This window comes from Pollicipes pollicipes, unplaced genomic scaffold (genome assembly GCF_011947565.3).
Source record: "Pollicipes pollicipes isolate AB1234 unplaced genomic scaffold, Ppol_2.1 Scaffold_3447;HRSCAF=4054_pilon_pilon_pilon, whole genome shotgun sequence".
Lineage (NCBI taxonomy): Eukaryota > Metazoa > Arthropoda > Thecostraca > Pollicipedomorpha > Pollicipedidae > Pollicipes > Pollicipes pollicipes.
Window position 1 is genome coordinate 12722312 of NW_023596297.1, and position 25056 is coordinate 12747367.

General features: G+C 53.8%; 1 protein-coding gene across 2 annotated transcripts in view; it reads right to left on the bottom strand.

Annotated features, from left to right (window-relative positions):
* Window positions 1-23650, bottom strand: part of LOC119091283 (uncharacterized) — a 39664-nt gene extending 16014 nt beyond the window's left edge. The window contains exons 1-2 of one of the 2 annotated variants that reach the window (XM_037213975.1): window positions 23396-23650; window positions 6424-6583 (exon numbers count right to left, since the gene is read on the bottom strand). In XM_037213975.1, coding sequence (XP_037069870.1) covers window positions 6424-6583; window positions 23396-23626 — 391 coding nt within the window. In that variant the 5' untranslated portion in view covers window positions 23627-23650. Of the gene's footprint in view, window positions 1-6423; window positions 6590-23395 lie in introns of both variants that reach the window. The other variant, XM_037213974.1, reaches the window with a different exon arrangement.
* Window positions 23651-25056: the final 1406 nt, after the last annotated feature.

The following is a 25056-nucleotide window of genomic DNA, read 5'->3' on the forward strand; positions in this document are numbered from 1 at the left end:
AATACGTCCAGAAAAACACGTGTTTTACGATGTTCTGCACACATTCATTACATCACGAGCATAAGGTTATTCTAAATTTATTTTACTTACATCATCATGTGCTCATCCAGTAACCGTTGCTCAATAACCGTTGTGTTTTAAAAACACGGACTTACATTTCTGGTAAAATGAAGCAGTTAATTTACCGGTTTGGTGCTCCGAGAAGGTATATGCAAGCATGATAAAATAGCTCAATACTATGCAATTGCGGGCATGGTCAAGGTCGCTATGCAACCGGAGTGCACTATATCCCAAGGAGCGCCCCTTCACTGTGAGGACCCAAATTAGAAGTGGCTTGCCCATCTGGCACAAATTCGTGACGTTGCTCCTGACAAGAAAGAGCGCAACTGAAGGTCATAATGTACGGATGGTAGGGTACGGATACGGATCAGGATCTGACTGGGGAACAAGGAGGCAACGGACATCCTGGGCTCAGACCCTCGCTGTGAGATTTTTGCACAGGTTTGACCTTGGCATGCATCTCACACGAGGTCTATGCTGCGGCTAGAGCCCTAGTGACCAGCCTGGCCCGTTATGGGCAGCCGTTAGTTGAAAATCTTCAACCAGCCAGATGATCAAGCACTGTGTTTCTGGAGCACCGGCCCACATCATTAGTGCATCAAAGTCGCCGGGTGTCTTTGTGGCCGGCGCTCTACCACTGGCCCACGCCAATGGTATAATGAGACAATATGGCATGGCAGCTCTACCACTGGTGTATGCCGAAGGCAGAACGGGACAATATGGGATGGCGGCTCTACCACTGGTCTACGCCGACGGCGTGGGGACAATATGGCTTGGCAGCCGGCCAGGCGATAGCATACGGCAATCGATGAAACTTTGAAAGAGGTATCCTGCCCATACATATATATATATATATATATATATATATATATATATATATATGTATATATTATAGAAAACTTATATTGAAATGTGATCACTTAGAGAGCATATAAAGACATTATTATAAAGAGACATCCTGCACATAAACGGCACGGTGCCTGTCTAGGCGCCAGAGGTGCATTCTTATAGGCCAAAGAGATGTCCCGCTCGCTCAAGCCACTACACAAGACTCTCGTTATGGCACAGGTTGTTACAAAGCAATAGATGTTGTCATATATTAGTGCTACATTTTTTAGGTTCGTAGCTATGTCGATAAACAAAACTTTTATTGGCTTTAACTACCCGATCGGAGGGTATAAGACGCCAAGCGAGCGCTTACACTAACTATCGGAAACAGTGGGGGCTTTGGCCCTTGCCCTTGCATTGGGAACGTACTGGTGCCTCCGTTCCCACAAGGACCGTTGGACCGCCGGACGGCCTGCTCAGTCTTCAGGGAGACAGGGGAGGGGATATGGTCGCTGCACCCAGCTACACCAATGTGGTCCACCTTATTCGAATAAACGTTCAGTGGGCGTTTCACGTTTCACTCACGGAAAAGAACAGTAGGCCGGTGTCGTTGTCGCAACCGAGAAACTTTCAGCTCCCCCTGTATAAACAGAATCGAACTGTCGCAAGACTGGCAACAAGGTTCGTGGCGCCGTTCGTTCGTGGCATAATTACGTTGCCGAGAGCTGCAGCGAAGAAGGGAGGTCGGTATGCGGAAGTGGTGGGCTGAACCTCTTGTTTATTGATGGACGCCAACTCTTGTCGAGCCGCTTCGACCGGCGTCGCGCGTGCGCGGATGTGCTGTCAACACTTCACATAGACAATTTCCCCTCCTGCACATGTTTTTCTCATTTATTGATTGGTACTTAAAATCAAACGACTTAGGTCAGTTATGAGGTAAATGGTGATTTTTTTTTGAATTTACATTTTCTAGTATCCAGGGTCTACTACAATTAACACCATGTTGCGAAATTTCCTCGACATGCTGTCGTTCAGAAAATCTACAAGCGTTTTTTTCATAATTTGGTCTGGACTAGACGCATTTCCACGGCAGTAATTGTCATTTCAGCCCCATGCAACCAAGAAAGAACCAACCAGATTACGGGGCAGCACTGCGACCGTCGTCGCAGTCCGCCACCGAGACCCACCTGCCTCGCGCAGGAACCCCTCTGCGTGGTCAGGGAAGGCACTGGTGCCCTCCCTCCAGAGTCCGGCGGCAAGCGGGCCGGCTCATGGCTGACGGCCGCAGCACGCCCGACTGAGAGACGAGCGGCGCACTTGTCCAGGATGAAGCGGCGCGTCGAAGAAAGCGAGCTGATGTGCACAAGCGGTACAGCACAACCGCACAAACATTCTGCTCGGCCACCTTTTTACAAGAGCCGTGGTGAGAGTGGCGGCGTTTTTGTCGCTGGGTTTTTTGCGGCTAATATGGAGACATCAAGGTTACAGCAATCTTAATTGGACGATCAATTATGGTGCTTTCTTTCCTGCCAACACATGTCTGTATAGCGTACACATAACACTGCATTGGTCTTGAGCCCTGGCGCTGTATTAACCCCTATCGCACCACGTACCTGGCCATGACGGCCCCTCCCCTTGTTGACTGTCCGATGCTTTTGAGAATGATACATCTCTGGTGAGAGCACTTGAGAACGACAACCTGGGGATAGGCTTTTAACTTCAAGATGATTTCATCGCCCGAACTGTTGTGCGAAATGGATACCGGTGACAAACAGGAGCGCTTTAAGACCACAGCGAAGTCGCCGGAGTGAAGTGGCAGACGGCGTGCGTGTTCGCTAGGGTGCGGCCTCGAGACTCTTGGCGCCGGACGCACAATCGCGGCACTGTCAATTGATGGCATTCCAGCTGGCAGGCCGCAGCGCGCCGTGCAGCGGGCTGATGCGTTCCACAGCGGTCTGCACGTCCCGCCAGCGCGACCCTTCATTCCTCACCATCGCTCGGCCGCCGAGTGTTGCGCCATGCACGCACTGCGCGTGACCTCTTTATGCCGGTCACGGGCCGCGCGTGGCTTCCCAGGGAGCCACGCGCCGGCCGCCGGCGCACGTCACGTCAAAGGCAGGCTTGATCTGCTCTCTGGCTCGCAACCGGCTTAATCTGGCCGCCGCGCCGCTCACGGCGGCGGCAGCTCACCTCTGCAGACGGCGTGCGTCGTGGCGAGGGCGGCTAGGCGTGGCTCCATCTAACGGGGACATGGTAATCTCAACCATCGGTCATCGCCGCTGGAGAAGGCGTGGCGGTGGCAACTGCGGCCGTGTATGTCCGGGTGGCCGGCGGAACGCGGGAGGTGGCGACGTGAGAGCATTTGTCGTATCGGAAGAAATGTGATCGTGCTTTCGCAATGGCGACAAAATTATGGGTCCAGTTAGTCTTTTGTGAACCGTTAACATTTTTAAGGGCAAAAACTTTGTTGGAAATGTAAAACCTGCATCGAAGTTTAGTAAATCACGTGCCATAGCGTTCTCCCATGTGTGAACGCTTACGCCCCCTGTTGATCCTTCATTCTTCACTGTCTATGTTTGCAATAAATATGCTTTGTCTAAAAATCAAAGGGTGGTCCAGAACTAAGTACGGGCCAGTGCCACCATATGAAAAGGTGTGCAGCACTGCCAGCACCTTGGAAACACATTGCCAAAGGACAAAAAGCATAGCAGTTATTTTCCTCCCACGTAGCTTTGTTTTAAAAGTTTTTGCGTTTCTGCCTGGTTCAAGATTTCTGATGCGCCCTGTTTCTTGCCACATTCATACGTATTGTCACTTTGGGAACAGCCATGCCTAACTAATAGAAGGTATCATCCGCCGAACGCCACTCCTCATAGAATAATAGAGCGCTGGCCTAAGGCTCATCACCGGGATGTGCTGCCTGGCTGCGCGCCCGATCGGCTGGGGTGCCTTCGTCATTCGTCACCGGCGTGCCTGGCACTGCCCAGACGAAGCGGCGCCGGGCCAGCCGGGTGATTCGGCCGGCCCGACTGCGAGCGGTCCAAGGTCGGAGACCCGACCCCGGCCGCCCATCAACCTTCCCTGCATCGCAGCGGTGCTGCGCCGGCCGTGGGCCGTCATGGCCCTGGCGACCTGTGAACCTCCTCCCCCTCCCCCTCGCTCTCCACCACCCCAACACCACCGCGAGGGCGGTGAAGGAGTGTCGCATTGCTGACGAGATGGGACGACCAGCGGCGTCGTTGGATCCAGGGGTAGGGAAAGGGGCATGCCTCCCCTCCGCCGCAACCCTTCGGACGGTGAAAACTGAGTTTTCCGGCAGTTGGCGCGGTATTTGGAGCATGGAAGACTCGGAGTTCGCCCCTCAAAATTCATTGTTGCATCCGCCCCTGGCAACCGCCAGACGGCCCTCCGTCTCACCTCTGCTGCACTCTGCACTCAGTCAAACTGCCGGCAGTCAAACCGAGTTAGCTAGACTTCGAAGGAGTCAGGTCATGGTGCTGGACATCCATCTTGCGCAACATTTCTTATATACGTCTAGCCCGGGCAAACGCCGCACGCTATCGCTCAGTCCATCGCGCTGTACTGGCTGGCTCAGTGTCGCACGGTATTGATGGCGAGTGTTGCGCTGTGTCGTCCAGCCCATAGCCACTGTACTGACCGGCCCATTACCGTAAGACACTGATAGCTGCACAATGCCACAATGCAGCACTCAGCCCAGTTTTGCGCTGTGCTGGACGGCCTAGTGTCGCACGGTGCTGATCAGTGCAGTGTCACACTATACTACCCAGCCCAGAGTCACAACACACTGATCGGCCCAGTTTCGCACGGTGCTGATCAGCGCAGTGTCGCACTTTACCACCCAGCCCAGAGTCACACCGTACTGATCGGCCGAGTGTCGCATGGCAGTGACCAGCGCCCGGGCCACCCCCACACCGAACGCCGCTCCTGACCTCGGCAGTTGCATTTACGTTGAAAATGGCGCAAAGTCCTGTGAGCTCCGATGACCACAGACCATGCAGTCACGCCGCGCGACACTGGCAGCGCACCGCAACCGGTGGCGACGGCAGCGGCGGCGGCGGCAGCTCGGCGCTGTGGTGTGGACTCCGGAGCGTCAGCAGCTGCCGAGGCCGCATCAGCAGCTGCCGAGGCCGCGTCAGCAGCTGCTGAGGCCGCGTGAACGCCGACTGCCGTGCAACGCGCCCTGAGCGGGCCGGTATCTGAGAGACGTCATCGCTCGAGAGCTCGCTCGCTTCACGGCAGCTATCTTCGCCGCTAATGCGCCGACACCGAGTGTGTGAGACCGTCCGCAGCTCTCATGGTGCTTTGTCAAACCACCCACGTGTAATCGAGGGTAACGGGATCGATCTTAATGGGGATCCATCCAAAAAACGTCATCAAAGTGAATGTAATGGTGCACAGGTCACCGAAAAATCTGACAGGGTTTGCCGAATATGCGAAGTCTGATATGCATAACTATGAGCGGCGTATAAGCAAGAGAGATCTGTTCGATTTTCTGGTCCTGGTCTCATCCACATACTCTAAGGCAGCCGGAATCACCCCATGTACGCCATGCCACGATGAGAACAATTTCCCTTTGGATGTTAGGTGCACGTCTGAAAATAGCCTTATCCCTATGGCGTTTCGTGAAAAGACCTAACCAAAAAAACATTTCTCGTTCGATCGCACTTTTGAGGGTTTCCACGCCCTTGCTATGGCGTCTTTGGTCGCCGCACATTAGGCCGTAGCAGTGTCTGAATGATTATTCGAAACAGTTTGACACGTAGAGGCCATCCGACTGTTATCCGAAGATTTGTATACTTCCCACGTTCCACTGAGTCCGATGGGATGGGGGATTTCGTAAGCCTTCATTCAACTGCCTGTGCATGTCAAAGGCAGATAATCATCTGCCGTCCGTCTGGGCGGACAAGGGGACAAGGCGGGCCTCGCGTGTGGTCCTGGCTATAGAAACGGCCCGCTCAAAGGCTGGTGGTAAACCAAGTCTCGCGAAAGCTGGAGGATTACTGTCGTTCATAAATTGTGTGTGGGCCAGCGAGCTTTGGGACTTCTTTCAAACTGGAAGGAACAACCGCGCGACGACGCTTCTCCTCTGGAATGTGGTGAGGGAGTAGCAGAATGTGAACTCGGCTTTGTAAAACGTATCACACGAAGTCGGGGAACACTGAGAGTGCTCAATGTACCACGGTCGTCGCGAACCAGGATTTTATATAATACACGGATGCCTGAGATACAACCAGCACACTAGAGCGCATGGGCCCCTTCGCCCAGACAGCGCTAGTAAGTGCACGTCTCAACCAGTGATAGCATTTTATGTAATCAGCATACCTATCCCCACGCGGGGCATGTGCACGCTGATTGTGTATAATAGCGCGAGTGATTCAGATTCCCAGACACAACACTTACAATGCCCCCGCCCTACCCCCTACCCCCCCCCCCCCCAACATGGACATAGCACTCAGACATCACTCGTTACCGACGACACGGCTCTGTGAGGGCGCGCCGAGACGCCCGACTGACCGTGTCCGGCGGCGGCGTCGCTCATGAAGCCGGCGAAGGCGCGCTGCGGCCCGCGCCGCCTCAGTCGCTCCACGCCCTCCCGACTGGCCAGCTGCCGCTTCAGGCTGCTCCAGGACGGCTGGTCCGACTGGTAACCGGCCAGCAGCTGGTCCGTCAGCCGCTGCAACTGCCGGACGTCGGACGTTATCACCCGGACTGCGCATGCGCGCGGGGTTGTCTGGTGCTGTATCCGTGCCGCACTGGCATGGAGGTGCATCACACACAAAACGTGACAGGCATAACCGTGGGTAGGGTTTGGCATCCCCACTAGCATCCTGTCCTCCGATGTGTTTGATGACGTTTTTAACCTTCGCATGACCGCTCATGTAATGTGATGGCCTTCGGTTTCTGTGTTGCCATGGATGCTCTGATCAATCTGAGTAAATATGCATCAAAATATACTTCGAATCAGGTGCTGGCACGTCGTCACGTTATGACGCTTCAGTAATGCAACAAAAGTCATATTGGTTTGATAAATCTGTGGATTAAGGATTAATGGGCGAAGCTGATCAAACTGGTTTGGTTCGGTTCCAACTGGCTCGGGAAAGCAGCAGTCTTGACGCAACGTACCTCTGCAACAACAAAGTGTTGTCAGTTTGCATAAATTTGCCGATTAAGATCGATCCATGGATTGAACTGATGTCAGCCAGAAGGCTGTCAACAACATGGATTAAGAGTGAACAGTTCTTTTAATTATTAACACGGAGAGTTTGAACACACCCAATGGCCCGATGTCAAACTCACAAATCTAGCTGTGCTAGCCCATACTGCATTTATGTAATTCATGTTATGTACACATCTTTATAATGCTATGTGCGAGAGCCAATGGGATAATCTAAAATGGGCTGCATGTGCAACGATGGGGATTAATTGTACGGTAACGGATTGTACATGACCATATCTGCAGCCTTTGCGGAGGTTGAGATCTGGCGGATGGGGTTGATTTAATAACGGTCGACTGTATTCTACTGGATGCCGAAAACTACCGACCAAGAGTTTTAGCTGCAACGTAATCGCATTAGCAGGCCATGCCGTGTGGTCGGTGACTGGATGATCCGGCGTGTGAAGTAAGACTCCGCGCTGTGAAGTCATCGATGCGCTCTGGGGTGACGTGCATCACTGGCTAAGGCACCGAGGTGGAATTCTCGGAGGGGGTGATTATTATACCGCCCGAGTACAGCAAGCACAAAAGCCCGAGGGCTGGAACTATGTGGGAAACCCTGGCAATGTGTCGCTACACCGCGGATACGATCACGAGTGCTGAAGGCCATCAGTCGCTGTCATCCAGCCGCCGTCGCCATCTGTTATGCATGACGCGGCGGGCGCTGAACGGTGTTCCCCCCGCCCCCCATCCCCCGCTGGATCTAGCGGTGGTCCGCCGGGATGTGCTGTCGGTCTGAGAGGCCACTGGGGCTTCCATCGCTTGCCGTTCTTTGGAAGATGGAGGTTAGCGCCAGCAGCGTGGCGCGTCACGCACGTGTCCTGCCTTGTCCCTTTGGGGCGCGTTTCTGGGGAGATGAACCACCGTTCCAGACTAGTTCCAGACTAGTTCCAAAAGTACCGTACCGATCCAACTCCACGATGAAGCGTCACCACGTGCAGGACGCCGGGGAGTCACAGAGAGTGGATAGGGCAGTATATGAAATGTAACAGACGCGAGCGCTGGGTGCTAGTGGCGCTGGGCTTCACGGGCCATCTCCGCCTCCACAGGATAAGCCATGTCAGTGAAGGCGGCGGCTGACGCCGTGAACAATGGGAGGTGGGGCTGCAGCATGCCTATTGCCTTCATAACTGTGCGCAACATTTCACTGCTAGCTGCTCGATAACAAGAATATATGGGGGGGGGGGGGGTCTCAGGAGTTTCGGATCCGGCCGTGTGCCAGTGGCAGCAGCCGCACATAGTGCTCAGGCGAGGCACACACCAAATAGATTGGCTTCTGGTGAAATCTCCGCCAGCAATAGCCTAATTATTTTCCATAAGCCCCACAGATAGTGAGCACCTCTTGATCGAGTGCGTAGTTGGTCTTAGCTGATGGCCTGGTAAGCCTGCTGAAGGGTGCGGTTTGGCAGGTGTAACGCTTGTTACGTCACTGTTCGTTGAAATTAACTCATTTTTGCATAGGCCCTGGAAAACTACTGGTCCCCGCAGCTCCAGCAAATCAACTCTCCAATAAGCATTTCACATTCTAGCTCGTGTCATCCATCAAGCCATTCACGCTAACGGCGCCAAGGTCCTCGATGACATTAATGTGGTGGCGCACTTACACCCCCACTTTTCAGAGCCTGAACTGGGCCAACTCTTCAGTGACATGAGTGCAAGCACACTTGCAGGAAAGTGGGTGATTGATTACGGCTTGCTGGAGTTGCAGTCAGCCGGGCCGAATCACATTACCAAGTTGTAAAGCCCAATTACTCATTTAAATTCCAGCAACCCGTCTCACCGTCAAAAGCCTGCACTGCTGCACTCTGCCGCAGTGCCGTAGTTACACTAGATTCACATCAGTTCTGCATCATGCGGCCATGCTGCTGTGACAGCCGACTACCGACCAGCAGGGGCGGCGCCACAGATGTTGAGTCGAGGGCGCGGGAGTTTCCATAGGGGCTTCCTGGAAAATGGGGCCTCATCACAGTATGGCTCCTCTGCAGTGCCATATTCCAGGGGGACGGGCAACAAGGCCCTCACGTGCCCTCTTATCAAGATATGAAATGTATCCTACCCAAGTAAATAAAAGTTGAAAATTGACAAATCAAGAATGGAGGCGTTCTGAATATTCAGCAAAGGGTATAACTATGCTAAAACAGGGACAACTTTTCCACAAAAGGGCCTCCTGATCCACAGCGGGGCCTCCTAATCCAGAACGGAATGCTTCCGATTCATGAAGGGAGCCTCGAAACGTGGCTAAGGGACCTCCTTATCCCAAAACATGATCCGGAACCGTGATCCTCCGATGCATGAAATGTCCTAAACCAGAACAGGGGCCTCCTTATTCGTAACGGGACCTCTCGAGGAAGAAACGGGGTTTCCCCAACATAAAATTTGGGCCTACTTATCTGGAGCATAGGCTACCTTATGCATAAACGTAGCTTTAAGATCCAGAAAGTGCGCCTCGTGATGTAGATAAGGGTCTTCTGAGTCCGAATCAATACCTTCTAACCAGTTGTGGGTCTGAATTTTAGTATCTACGGGTAACTATATCTATATACCGCGCCGCTGCGGTGAACCTGTGCCCCGCCGCCCACCGCCGCGGGTCGGGCTCACCTGGACACGAGCAGCATGCGCTGTGATGCATCCCAAGCCATAACTTAGTCAATGTTTCAGACAATTGCTTGAAACTTGGTACAGGCATCCTTCATGTATCGAGGGCACCATTTCCATGTTTACAAAGTTGTAGGTCTGAGACAACAGGAAAATGCTGAGTGTACTTTTTATAACTATTTTTTGTTATATAAATGCCAACACCGTAATGTGCAATATTGAAACAGCACAACGACAGTGCATATGAAGAATGAACCAATTGGCTTACATTTCCCGTTTATGGATGTAAAAATGTTTTTCGCTCGGATTGTGTGTCGATTTGTCTTCGGCTATGCGCTTTTGTGAGAGAAAAAAAATTGAGAAACATGGCGACACTCTTACGTCACTCACGCTTGATGCACTTTAGTCTCATAGTGTTTTTTGGGGGGGCGCAAGGCGCAGAACTCATCAATTGATAGCTACTGATTTGTTTTTTAATTTGACCACCGGGCAATGCTGGGTTAAAGCAACGATGGCAGCTAAAAACCATAATTTGAAGTAGTAATTCAGCCAGGTAATTTCAAATTCGCGTTTTGAGCATCAACAAATGCATTTAATAAATATGTCATGTAAGTAATGGGCAAATCCTTCACTGATGGCACGCGATTACTATTGAGGAACGGACAGTAAGTGCTAACTTACTCACTCACTCGCATCGTGCTCCAGCATGGCCCACAATGGCAAGACATAAGCTAGTTATGTCCATTCATTGGTATAGACAACTGTTACGTACTAATATTAATACATTTATTAGGGATACACAATTTCATGCATTGTTACATTCTCATGCATTTTGGTATGAATTTAAAATACCCGTAGCCCACCCAATCCCAAGAAGTAAGGGACTCCCACCACTTCCATCTATCATCCTCTCACCGTACCTCACCAATGCGTTTTGAGCAGAAAGCCCATTTATAGTTGTTCAATTCAACGCCCACTGCGCGTTCCACTTCGATGCCGCATTAGCCACCGAGTGACGTGAAATCGGCTCCATCAAATTCGGCGAGGAAGTCCATAAGCGGCGCGCGTGATAAGTGATGCAAGCCAGGTGATCTCCCCTGCGCCTGACCTCTCCGACAGCGGAGCCAGACCGACCGACGGCCAGCGAGGAGAGCCGGTGCGAGTCCGGGGGCAGCTTACCGTCCCATGTACCTCGGCCGGCATCCGAGCTCCATCGCGCTGGGGCAGCTACATGAAGGACGGCTATTATGAGGCCTATTGAGAAACGCCTGGTGCTCTAAAACCTCAGCGCGAGGTGACAGCGACGGTCGCAATGTTCACCTGTGCGCGTTGTTGTTACGGGCAGGAAGGCCGCGATGGACAGTACCGCGAGTCGCGGTGGGGGAGGACGCTCCCCAGCAGCTTAAAACTTGAAACTGTTCCAGAGCATGTTAAACCTTTCGCGCTACGTGAAAAAAGTAGTAAGGGTGGAGGAAAACTAGAGGATGGAGAGATGGAAGGAAGAGAGAGAGAGAGAGAGAGAGAGAGAGAGAGAGAGAGAGAGAGAGAGAGAGAGAGAGAGAGAGAGAGAGAGAGAGAGGGAGAGAGAGAGAGAGGAAATATATAAATAAGTCAGAGAGAAGGGCTTTATATAGCTATGTGGGGTTTTATACCTGCCAATTCGCTTGAGTTAGCATCTTGCATGGGCTTCTTGCACTGCCGTAAGCGCCGTTGCAAATGCGACGCAGCCATCGGAGCAATATTATGACAAGGCAGAGATATACGTCGCACATAAATAAAAAGAGAGCGGCGATCGGTGACAGCCGCTTCATGACCTTGGTGAAGTGATCGTGTCCCTTACTGTCGCTCCGGCGTTCGGGGTGCACCGGTTCGGAGAACGCGGGGCGTCAGGTGGTTTCCCTCAGCTGTAAGAATAATCCGTGTCGTGTAGCGGGTAACGTAGCGGGTAGCGGGACAGGGAGCACCAGAGAGCGCAGTCCCTGGCTGATCGGCCCCCGGCTAACCCCACGCAGCTCACCGCGGCGGCCAGCAAGCCGTCGAGCGGCAGCGTCACTGGGCGGAGGCACGCCGCACAAAGAGCCGCGCAAGGCGAGATGTGCGACTACGCGCCCTGCAGCTAGCGGAGCTTTTTCTGCGCACGAGCTGGCGCCACCGCCAGGCAGTTGTGGGCGATCCTTCCGCCCGGGTGGTTATGCGTCACAACAGGGCACGCCTATCGGGCTCCATCGGACGCGTGACGGCTGATTACGCTGTCGTCGGCCCGGGCCGAGCCATTAGCCCGGTGCTGTGGTCCGTCCAATTAGCGCCGGCAGGCGGGGCACCCGCGGCGGTGAGGCGCTGTGGCTGAGGTCCCACGGAAAGAGTGTGAGCTCGAGTCCCATTTCCGAGAATAAGTACACCACTGGGCTTTTGCGACTGCATGTCTGAGAATGCTGTCTCAGGCGCTGAGGCATTTGTTGCACGATGCAACGTTGTGTTAGATCCATCTGTTTATATGCAGGCGACGGCCCTACGGGTCGACTGATGTAAACGCTACTTGCAGTGCTATTTGCGCAGTTGCACGCTGGCTAACCTGTTTTTCTCGGATCCGCGCGGGGAATCCCTCTGCTGACGGAAGAACGAGAGACTTCCTTTTTTCTGCTTAGCAAGCAATGGTCGCAATCGAATTCAGTTAGGTTTCCAACCAACCTTTTCGACGAAACAAAGGAAGTGGGGATTTTAAGTGGCGTCAGCTTATAACAACCATCAGTTGGCCACAAAACCACAAAATTTATAAACCTACCAGTCACCACATCAAAATGATGATCAAGGTGAATCTTGATCGAGGACCTCTGGTTCTTAAGTACGTCGTTGCAAATACCTCAACTCGTGATCCCTCAGCAGCGGAAAACGCCACCTACGCAGTCCCCGCGCGCCACGCTAAAAACAGCAATTAGTGGTTGCAGGGTCTGCACGGTCTGTGGTAGTTTGTGTTCCTCCCACTCGAGTCCCCAAGGCTGCATACCAGACAGAAGTTCGCCTGAAGACGTGCAAAACCCACGTGATCACCTGCACGTGCGTGCCACCACGCTGAAAGGCAACTTCCGGGTCCTTGGAAAGTGGGCGTGCAACAGCAATCTGCGTCAAACGATGATACGACGGGCCTCTGATTACCGCCCACCAGGCTGCCACCGCACACAGAACTGCAGGGTACACACCAACAGACTGCTCCCACAGTGCGAGCCCGGCACCCGTCCGAGCGGTCCTCGAGGCCCCTCGGCAACAGGGCCCCGGCCGCCGACTTCGCGGAGCCAAATGCTGCTACCTGGGAAGCCTGACCGCGCGGATGGCCACCTTCCGCGTCTTCCGTCCTCAGTGTTGATCACTAGCCCACGTGGGTTTACGCTGGGGGATAAGGCCGGCGCTGACCCGGCACAGGGTGACAATGGGGGTGCGCTGACAGCGGGGTCGCAGTCCAATTTAAGTGTCAGCCGCATGCAGGGGTGACACTTTTCATATACTTAAAAGGACTTAAGCCTCCAATGTTTCTTAGCTTTAAAGTTGTGTTATGGTCGATGCGTGGGAAGCTGCTGTAAGATTCCAGTCCGATCTCAGTTTTATTTTTAACAAGCTCCGCCTCGGGGCTCACATTATGCATATGCAATCGTTGCTTCAATTTTATTAGGCCGGGAAACCGACTCGGGCATTTGCCGACCGCACCGCTAGAGGTTAGAATACACTCCCCTGGTATGTCTCAGGATCTTTCCATTCGATTGGAAAAATCGGAAGTCGAGTGCCTCATTAACCTCATCAAGTGGTCACTGGCTTGTTTCGTTTGATTTTGAGTGGTCATTTTCGTTTCATGTGGTTGGTGACGTCAAAGGTCACGGGTCACGAAAAAGGCATCACAATCTTATCTCAACGTCATCTCACTCAAATCCTTGGTACAGACATAAATTATCCCGGTCGTACATTGCAGCATTAGGGAACATGACTTGACTTGTCTGCTCTGTCGGTGTGAAACCCATCCAGCAAACACGCGGCCAAGTAGCCAGGCGAGCCGGACAGCGCACTCCAACTCATAGGCATGCGTGACGTTAGAGTCAGATGTATGTCCGTGGATAAGTGCTCCCCCCCCCCCCCACACACACACACTTTGCCTTCAGAATCGTTTACCAGCCTGCGACCCGAGCATCTCAGCAGGCCGTTAAGTTCTGGTACCAGGCAGCAGCGCCGGTAAACAAGTTACTAGAACGGACTGCCGTTTCGGGCTGTTAAGCATTTTGGGAGCGTGGGCCTGTGCACTTTACAGATTGTGTTGCTGGCCACGGGCGCCAGTTCCCACCACTCGTGCGGTGACGCGAATTAAATACATCTGAAAACGGCTCCGTCGCACGCTGCACAACGCCTTGTTATGCGTTAGTGACGTGTTGTCATCACAGCTGTAAAGCACCATATTCCCGGTTAGCCTAAATACCACTGTCACGCAATTTACCGACTACAACGGCATTCACTAGACGAGGTTGGTTCATTCACACTCCGCCACAGATCGTGGCAAACCACCCATTACACTCGCACTTAGAGATTACAGACTGCGATGACCATCCGTGCACTGATAATCACGGACTGAAAAGCTTCCTTCTCGGATCACTCCTGGGATTTTCCCCATGCTTGATGTGTGCTTGCCGTTTTCACCGCCAACCCCCCAGTTTTCACCCCCCCCCCCCCCCCCCCCCCCCCATTGCATCGCCACTCAAGAGGGGCGGGAGGTCGGCGGCCCTTGCTATATCGATCCCCAAAACAGCTGAGAGTGTGGGAACCCTCTCTTCAACGCGGCGCCCAAAACTGCCGCGCAGAGGATGGGAACCTTGTCTCCATCGGCCCGGAAACTCCCCACGCACATGGCGCGCGGCGGGCGGGCCCGGGATGCCGCCCGTCGGCGCCACGCCTGGAGCGCCCGCCGTGGAATGCGGCCTGGTGCGACACCGGTGGGCGTTGTGACCCTGGCTGCCGCCGATCTGGCGGCCGGCGGTATGCTGACACGGCCAGCGGCGACGGCGGCGTCCGCGCCATGAGCGGTTGCCATCTGGCCGCGTGGCATGCAGCGCGCGGCGCCCGAGCCCGGTAACTGAACCAACACGGCCCGCGCCCCGCGGGCCGTTCACGGCGCACAGTTTGTTCAATGACGGCCTGGCCTAACGACAGGACAGGTGGTTGACGAGGAAGTGGAGACGACGACCGCAGTCTGGAGAACGGGAGAGCTTGGCCGTTCTTGCAAGGGTGGTGCTGGTTTCAAGGGGGCACGCCGCAAAGGTCCGATTAGGTGTGATGTAAACCCACCCGCGAACAACAGCTGAGGGTGCATCGAAGATCGAATGCTTTAAGTATAAGAGCTGCAAATGCACGACTGGTCCTTTTTCCGGAAGCACCACGGTTTTGAGTTCTGAAGCCTGTCTTCGGTGTACGTCTTTGATAACACTAAAAATATATTGAACCCGAAAAACAAGCTAGTGTCAACTGTTTACAGTGATCCATCATATTGAGTTGACGATTAAACAAAGTTGCATTGCGGTAACCTCCAAGAACCTTGCGGAATTTGAAACATATTAGTAACATATGGTAACGGTTACGTAAGAATGATTATCTTAATCATTAATATTTGTAATGCATTGCAGCATTGCAGATCGCACAAAATTGCTTCGTACAAAATTATTCAACGTAATGCAGGAGTGTGGTTACCGTTGATCATAAGCATCGCCGCAAGTCATGTGCCTGAGACAAAATGTGTTTGGAAGGCGCGGTGCAGACTAACTGGAAGACCTCACATGAGCACGAAGCAATAGCCTAATATCCCCGAAGTCCCCAGCAACCCTGCCCGACGGCATAGCGTCGACCGGATAAACATTGAAGGCGCGGCAGTTCTGAGCTTCTCTGCAGAGAGTGCTGCAGCCATGATGTCACTGCAGTCAGAGACGCCCCACGTACACATGGTGCCGCGTTTAATGTTGATTCTTTCCAGAACAAGCCAGCCACCGCGTATCGACGGACAGCCGGCGTGGCGACCTCGTTGGGCTTTCGAAGACTCATATGAATCCACTGCCTATCCGTCCTTTTGCGTCGCTCTACAGCGCATTGGTTAGGCCAGGCGTTGACGTTAGGTGGCGCTTTTTTACTAAGCTGTTGTCGCTGTGCTAGTGCTTGCATTGTAATGCCCTCACCTGATGTGCTTGTGCGACAGGAAACAAACCTCTTAACAGCGTGAGGAATCCGGACGGACGCAGCCGAGGAGCCCACCCGGCAGACTTTCACCGAGCCCGCCCCTGTCTTGGACACGTCCCACCGAGTCGTGGACGGCTGTAAACGGCAGGGGTTCCAGAGGGCGAGGGCGCCAGCCGCCAGGTCAAGACGGCCTGCCCTCGTGCTCAACATAACGCCGCTATGCAGGCTCTGGTGCCTGCGGGACACCCGGCGCGTCGGACCAGCGGCCTCAGCAGCTCTGTGGCCTCCCCGGGAGGAGGCTGGTGATGCTGATTGCCCACGATGACCATGGCGACCACGATGAGCGATGACCCCGTCTGAGGCGTTTGGCATGCCGCAATATTGGTTGCAGGCTTGCTGCTATTAGTGTTCGTCGCGCGTCTTCTTCTGTTTGCATCCTCTTATTGTTCGTCTCATTGTGTGAGGACCGACCGTCACGAAAATGTAAAAACAAAAATGTACCGACCTTTTGTAATGGCCGAGACGTATTCAATACAGACGGCTTTGCCGGTTAATTTGATCGCTCGTCCCGCCAAACTGACCACCAGTGATTAGTCTGGTCCAAGTGACGGAAGCCGAAGGACGCTTTTAAAAGCCCTATTAAGTGTCTGCACACTGAGCCGGGTTTGTGTACCGCAATGAGTATAGGGCGCCACAATATTGGCCAATTTACGCATTTAGGCAAAGCGGTGCCTTTAGGTCCGGGCCGAAGACCGCTGAGATCGTGGGTCACCCATGCCCTCCATTACTCTCTTCGCCTCAGGCCACGCCGCGCGGGCGCCGTGCACCAATATGAAGACCGCGGAACAATTAATTTGCATGTCCACAAGGTCACTAAAGTACGGGCAGCGTCGCTACCATTAGTCTCAGCGAGGAAGTTATGGGCACAGGCACTTCGTTTTTGGTAGATCCACAAGGCCTCCACTGCGGTGCGGAGATACGCCGAATACATAAGACATACGTCCGTCAAGTGGTAAGGACATAGTAGATCCTGAAATGCAATCTGAAGCTCGCGATTGGAATTGTAGGGTATAACAGCTGCTTGGATCTCCCATCTTTCGGGTGAATGTCGCGACATGAAGGTTTGGACTGTTATGCTGAAGAGCGATCTTATTATGGTTTAGAAATTTGAGACAACGCTTTCGTGATGCCGCGTTGCAGAGGCAATATGCAAGCTTTAATGAAGCTTCCACGTTGCTATTGACACAACGCAAGCAGTAATGATATAGTTGCTTGCACCACGTGGCCTGTTAGTGATGGGATATCAGCGCGCGGTGGCTTTGGAATCAGTCGATGAGGCCTCCAGACGTAAACAGATCTGTTCGCAGCTAGATAACGGAACTCAACTGACACTGGCTGCTCAGCATGTGCCATGGTCCAAATAATCTAATATTGTGACCACTTAAAAATGCAATTACAAATCAGTGGTAAGAAAGATTTACGGCGATTGGACTTAAAGAAGAGTGTTTATATGGGGCTTGAACTCAAATAGACATCTTGAAGACCTTCCGGTGCAGTTCATAACCCTGCCCCTCTTAAGACCCAATCCCCTCTAGTTTCTCAGCTACACATCCGCGAAAATGAAGAAAGGTAGATCGGGTAGAGTATTTTAAAGTTATCTTCATATTTATGACGTAATAATGGCGTCGTTCATATCCTGCCATTCCATAACCATGCGGCGGAAAGGCCAAGACAAAATATAATTGTCGAGGCGTTCATGTCTGGCGTTCGCGAGCGTGATTTCCAGATATACCGCCCGTCAATTGGTTCTCAATCAGTGCTGTGTAAGGTACGATGAGGCAATCAGACCATGACATATTCAGGAACATATTTACCAAACACACAATTGTGCTGTCTAGAGTAGTCTTTTCCACTTAAAAGCATACCAAAAGTGAAAGCTGAGCTTGTTTCATCATGCTTGGTGCTTGCTTGAATATCTTCAAACGTGAAACATTTCCTTTAAAAGCAACAGGATGGGTGGCCCAAGTTCAAAAATAGCGACCAAATTACCAAGGATGCTGGGACATGTGACCCCCGTCAGACAAAGGATGCCGGCGCAGGTAAACCTCAGCCTACCCGTAGGTGATGCTGGCGCGCGTCACCCTAAGTCAGACCAAGGACGCTAGTGCACGTCACCCTCAGTCAGACCAAGGACGCTAGTGCACGTCACCCTCAGTCAGACCAAGGACGCTAGTGCACGTCACCCTCAGTCAGACCAAGGACGCTAGTGCACGTCACCCTCAGTCAGACCAAGGACGCTAGCGCGCGTCACCCTAAGTCAGACCAAGGACGCTAGTGCACGTCACCCTCAGTCAGACCAAGGACGCTAGTGCACGTCACCCTCAGTCAGACCAAGGACGCTAGTGCACGTCACCCTCAGTCAGACCAAGGACGCTAGCGCACGTCACCCTCAGTCAGACCAAGGACGCTAGCGCGCGTCACCCTAAGTCAGACCAAGGACGCTAGTGCACGTCACCCTCAGACCAAGGACCCTAGTGCACGTCACCCTCAGTCAGACCAAGGACGCTAGTGCACGTCACCCTCAGTCAGACCAAGGACGCTAGTGCACGTCACCCTCAGTCAGACCAAGGACGCTAGTGCACGTCACCCCCAGTCAGACCAAGGGCGCTAGTGCACGCCGCCCTCAGTCAGACCAAGGACGCTAGTGCACGCCGCCCTCAGTCAGACCAAGGACGCTAGTGCACGTCACCCTCAGTCAGACCAAGGGCGCTAGTGCACGTCACCCTCAGTCAGACCAAGGACGCTAGTGCACGCCGCCCTCAGTCAGACCAAGGACGCTAGCGCGCGTCACCCTGTCAGACCAAGGACGCTGGCGCATGTCGCCCTCAGTCAGACATGGGACGCCTGTATGGGACGATCGCATCCTGTAGAGCATGGCCAGTGTCAGGCTGATTCAGACCGAATGTGGCCCGCCTGTCAACTCAGATTGTTTCCAGGACACGTGATCAAGGGGCATACCGCATCAGTTGCAATTGACCGCGACGTGGACTGGAGTCTGGTGCTCGCTCTGGCTGTAGCCGGGCACGTCTTTTAACGAGCCTCTGTCCGCTAAGTTGTACACAGACGTGGCGCCAAGAGGGTGTATGGCATCGCTTGGAGCAGAACATGCCCAGTGGACTCGGCCTCATTACGGCACTGATCCGATTGCGCCACGGTCTGGGCAATCAGCGTTCCGTACACATCAAGTCATTTTTGTGAAGCGAATGGCGTCTCTGACGTGAGTCGGTCTTTTAATGTCGGTGTTGTGGGCTTCCACGAGGCCATAGTGGCTTGATGAGGCTTATCAACCGACTGCTCCATGCTCCACTGCAAAAAATATACCCCGAAGCTACCGCACAAATATGCCGGGGCCCCTTCCATGTAGCGGGCCCACTTAACAGCGGTAAGTTGCTAGTTCGCGTGACATGCCTGTCCCAACACGCACCGCAGATATTTCCGGCGTGTTACCTCGGGAAAGAGCGCCGGACATAGCCCAGTCGTGCCAGCCTTCTCCCCAGCCGAGGTTCCGAAAGCCGACGGACCGGCTCGGCTCGGGTGGGGCCAGCAGAGCCCAGTTCAGCATTTGAGAACGTCGCCTGGAGACGTGTGGCTGGGCCAAGGCCGCAGTCACGGAGGGAAGAAAGTCACAGTGTGAAACCCCGCTGGGAATCCCCGCATCTCGCCCAGCCGCTGTAGCACTCAGTCCGGTCGGTGGTCGCTGGGGGCGGTCACCGATCACCAGCCGGGCGCACCGGCTCGGCTCGTGACACGGCCCAGCTGCAACCCGCCAACGATTGTCTACGGGCGGCGCCTTTGGTGCATTCTGGAGGGCTGCACGTGTGGCAGCCAAAGTACGGAAGGCCATCTCCTGTCAGACGCGCCATGTGCAGGAAACATTGACATGCCATCCATGTGACGACTTTAATGCAAGTCAGAGCGGGTGCTGGTGAGGGGACGGGGGCCGGGGGCAGACGTCTGTTCGCATGCCTTGCAAAAGGTCCCACGTGTTTTCTGCAGGCTGACATACTTCAAATTGGAATGCCGTGCAAGCAGTTACAACTCCGGATGGTTGTTATCATTCAATCGGTGACCAAGCAGGTTTGATCAAGTTCACTGTCCTGACATGTTTGCGAAAATTGCTTTGAGTTAGGCCTCACGGGGCATCACAAGCCCCTAGAATCTAGCAAACACAAGCAAACACGCCGTCTTACCGAGGAAAGCTGTCAATTATGTACAATATAATCCGCCGCCGCGACAAACGGACGTCCTCACGCGCGGTGCAATGTGACACACGTCCTACGTGCCCCAATGAAGTGGTTGCACCATGCTCTCCATCCTGAGGGCGGCCCATGCATGACATCGATCCTCGCCGGCACTGGGGGACGGGGTGACGCATCCCGCTCTCCGGGGCATCTCCGAACCTGATCATCGTGCCATGAGGTCACAGAGAGCTGAACCCCCAACCTTTCTGCACCGGACCGGGAAGCTTCCACTTTTCAACGCGCGACGACACGGACCTATTGACCTCTTTTTCAAAACTCCATAACGTGGAAGTGTGGAAAATCACACGTTCATGGCCCGCTCTTGGGTATGTGTGCACGTAGGCGTTACTTCCATTGCTTCCGATAGTATAAGGTGGTTATACTATGCATCTCCTCAACGCTCGCGAGCTTTTCTTTAATGTGTTCGAGGTCCTGGTTAACCGAGGTGAAATCACAACGCCGGAACCGTCAGACCCATTATATCATGATCCGAAGCAATATATATGGCAAGCTGGGTAGGTTTCATTCAAGTTCAATATCATGTCGGATTAAGTTTTAAAACAGCTCAGTGTTTTTTTTTCTTAAGGACCTTTCATAGCATACCAATATCATCGCCGTAAAAGACGACCCCAGGTGCAGGCTGATCCAGGTCAAGACCATAGAAGACGATGCAATGGCATTAAAGAACCTCACGTTGGAATTATCTCCACCGGCAAAAAATTGGTGGCCAGCTTTGAATTGCGGTAGCCTCACTGCACCGACCAATGCAAGCTACGTCGAAACCGTAGAAAGCATGATGTAACGTCATTTCTTCCAACTTACATGTTATTGAGGCAGGAGCACACAGCAGCCTTAATAGTCGTAGATACCGTGCGAGGCTACCTTGCGTTTAATGTTTTTCACACCCTATGTGAAGTGAAATAGCCACCTTGAAGACGGTTTTGTGCAGTTCACAGCCTTGCCCTTCTTGGGCCTAAGCCCCCTTTGTTTCTGAGCTATACTCCTGCAAATGTGTGCAGACTATTTCAAGGTCACCCAGACATCCATGACACCATAACAAAGTCATTCAAATCCCGCCATTCCATTGCCCATGCGGCGACCAAAGCCAAGAAAAGCATAGCTGTCAAGTCGTTCATATCTCGAGGTCGGAAGCACGATTTCCACATATAACAGCTGTCAACTGGGTCTTAATCGATGTGCATGGTACGGCGACGTAATAAAACAATTGTGCATTGAGGAGCATGTGAACTAAAAAGGGAAGTTGTGATGTCTAGAGCAATCTTTTTCACTTAAAAATATACCAAAAGTTATCAGCGAGCTTATTTCATCATATCTAATGCTTGCTTCAATATCTTCAAATGTGAAACATTCCTTTAACGCAGCGTGATACTCGCCTCCGTCCGTCTCACGCTCTGACGTCACCAGACCTTCAGCACGGTTGGTGTGCTGAAAATCAGGTGACAAAGGTGATCCGCACCGCCCTCGGGCGGTGCGGAGCCCGGGTGGTGCGGCCCGTCGGCGCACTGCCCCAGCCCGCCGTCCTGGAGTCGCTGGCCCGTCCGAGGGTGGTGCGGTGCCCCGGTGGTGCGCGCCGACGGCATATGCCGAGCCGCATGTGCGGCCGGTAGGTCAGAGCGGTGACATCAGAGCACGGCGACTGAGCTCGCCTGCGCCTTGCACCGGCCACACGAGTGCTGATTGAAATCTCTTCTTGCGATTCGTGACCATAACGGCAGGCTGCGCATTGCTTGATGTGGTGTGCAAGACGAGCATGTCCACTGAGTGGCATTAGCAATTCCAACGAATGTCCGAACAGGCGGAGAAATTCGATTACGCTACAACTAAAACCCAAGCTACGCGGTTTATCTGTTGAGCATAAAAGTGCTTGCAGGTGAATATTCTGTCCTATCTGAGTCCTATCTGTCCTTGTATCCTGGTTCGCACCTCTAGTATTCTGTGCTCGCTTGAGCCGGGGCGACTGGAGGCTCAAAGGCCCAGATGCCCCCTGGCAATACAGAGGAAGAAATACATGCATGCATGTATCACTCTGGCGTATACCGCAGGAAACTCTTAGGGTCAACAACTTCCTGACATGCGACGCATGCCTGTGTGCTTCTCCGCTTCAAGTGGGAATCGTAGTTCGAATTGTGTTTGGACACAAAAGCCCAAACCTTCGCGCTTCTACGGGTATTAAAAAGATGAAACTTTTTGTTCGTTTATCGTGCTATTTGAAAAATTATGGCACTACCCTGAGAAGACTGCATTGCAAAGGACAAAGTGCAGCGAAGTTGACTTGTTACGGTTTGCCGTAACAAGTCAACAAGTCAGCAAGCCCCGTAATTCTCTCTGGCATGGACGATCTATGATGGGAAGCTGTGCTTTTGCTGGGTGTAAGGTTCCATGGAAAGGGAATTCCCGCTAGCAGCATGTTGGAGCCTGCACAGGCATTCCAAGGCAGGACTTTGGCGTGCTGTTTCATCGCACATGATTGAAAAAAAGAATTGTTGAACCAGCACTTGATGTCATTGAGATGGGTGTAACCATGCATTTCGCCTATGGCATACTCCGCAATTTCTGCACACTGTCATATGCCAATGATTGATGGGGATTGAGTCGGCTACCACTCAGCGGCGCCCAGTTCCGTGCCCTCTACATCCGGAAAGATCGGACCACCCTTTGCCCGGGCGCGAGCCTCCGAGGTGGGGAGTCCCCCGTCGGCATGGTCACTGACCACCGACCCTGCGAAAATGCAAAATACACACACACACACACACACACACACACACACACACACACACACACACACACACACACACACACACACACACACACACACACACACACACACACACACACACACACACACACACACACACACACCGCACATTCCACATCCTGCCCGTTACAATGCCTGCCTCCATCAGCGGCCCTGTTCCACCACCAGGCACCACAACGTCGATACGCGTCCTGTCGGCATACTGAACACAGCTGCACACCAGCTTTGTTCCGTTCCGAACGCCGCTGCTTTCATGCCATCCTGCTTCTAAGCTCCGTACCTCCCACGCGTCCTCAGCCGGGTAGCGCGTGCCCCACGTCCTGGTACCCGTACCCCTGGTACCCGTACCTGGTACCCCTTGGCAATACAGAGGACAATCTTGTAACGCTCCCAGTGTCCTACCTCTAGCGCAGCCTGCTTGTGACTCAGTGGAGCGCGGCTGGCGGATGCCGGTCGCTCAGGCACGCTGGGTGGGTGGCTCCGGTGGTGCCGCTTGTGCCGGTGGTGGTGGACACGAGAGGTCCGCTCTTGCCGCCGGCTGACACGGCCCGATCGCCTCGGGGTACCGTCGGCTACGTCAGCGCAGGCGACGCAGAGCAACACGACGCACATGATGGGCACCCAGCGAGCCATGCTAGCGAACTGTTGACGGCGGAGGTCGGCGACGGTCTGCCGGCGGTCCGGGGCGCTCTCGACGGTAGCGGCGGCCCGCCACCTATCGGCAACGGACGAAGCTGATGATCCGCCACCTAGCGGTGGTGGGCGAAGCTCGCCACCCGTCATCTATCGGGGAGAAAAGCGGACGTCCCGTCACCTACCGGCAGTGGACAAAACTTGCGTTCCACTACCTAACGGCGGCGGATAAAGCTGGCGTTCCACTACCTACCGGCGGTGGATGAAGGCTGCATGCGCCTCAGCCAGCTGCGCCCACGCCCGTCATCTGTCGGCCCATTTGCATGTCGGGAGTTCTTTCCGACGACGCAGCGTTACAAATGAGAGGTAGAACCCTTATGAAGGGCGGTTGCTGGGTTGTAATGCAGCTAACTTGTTGATTGCGCGAGACTTACTGGCTCACGAGTGCTTGGTAACTGCGTGAACATGACCGTGACGAGGCTCGGCATGTTGAACGGGACCGTGGGGCGGGCGTCAGACCTTTGCTTACGAATATAGCAGTGAGCTTTAACTGACCTCTTTCGCGTATGATTCGGCTAATGACCTGGCCCGGATGGATGGGCCACACAACCTCGACTCACTGCAGCTCCGTTCATCGCGGACCGTCTCGACCTGTCCAGACCGGTCATGCCCGCTATGTGGGCGTAGTCACAGAACGGTGAACGGTCTGAGCAGCACGAGCTTTCTCTAATAGATCTGCACGGCATCCCGATGGCCGGGGCGTGAACGAACACCTTTCAACAAACGGCGACACACCAACTCATTCTGACGCGTGTTCCGTGAGCATCCTCAACAGAGACGCTTGCCCTCGCAGAGTATTGGTTTTCGGGAGAGACAGATGGGCAAGTGACATCGCAGGGCTAAAGCCAAATTCGTCGAACAGTGCCAGCTCATATCTTAGCTCACTGGCGATGAATGGCGTTCACCCGACCCGAGATGTCCGCCTAATCTCGGGCGGATGGTGGCAGGCCTCCAGGCGGTGGCAAGTTGATATCATTGCGCGGCTGAGATCGCACGCAGGCATAGCCCTCGCACGGCTGAGATCGTCACCTCCTCGCACGGCTGAGATCGCCATCTCCTCGCACGGCTGATATCGTCAGCTTTTCGTGCGGCTGGGATCATCAGCTCCTCGCACGGCTGAGATGGTCATTTCATCGCACGGCTGATATCGTCATCTCCTCGCACGGCTGAGATCGTCAGCCGCTCGCACGGCTGAGATCGTCAGCCCTCGCACGGCGGCCGCCGCCAGGATATCCGCCGTCAGACGTGGAGCGTGCTACACCAAACCCTGTCCGTGTGAGACCCTCGGACGCCGGTGCAGACCAGGAGCTATGTCCAACAGAACCGTCTACCGGCGTGATTGCGATCAACTACCAGCTAGGAGTGGACGA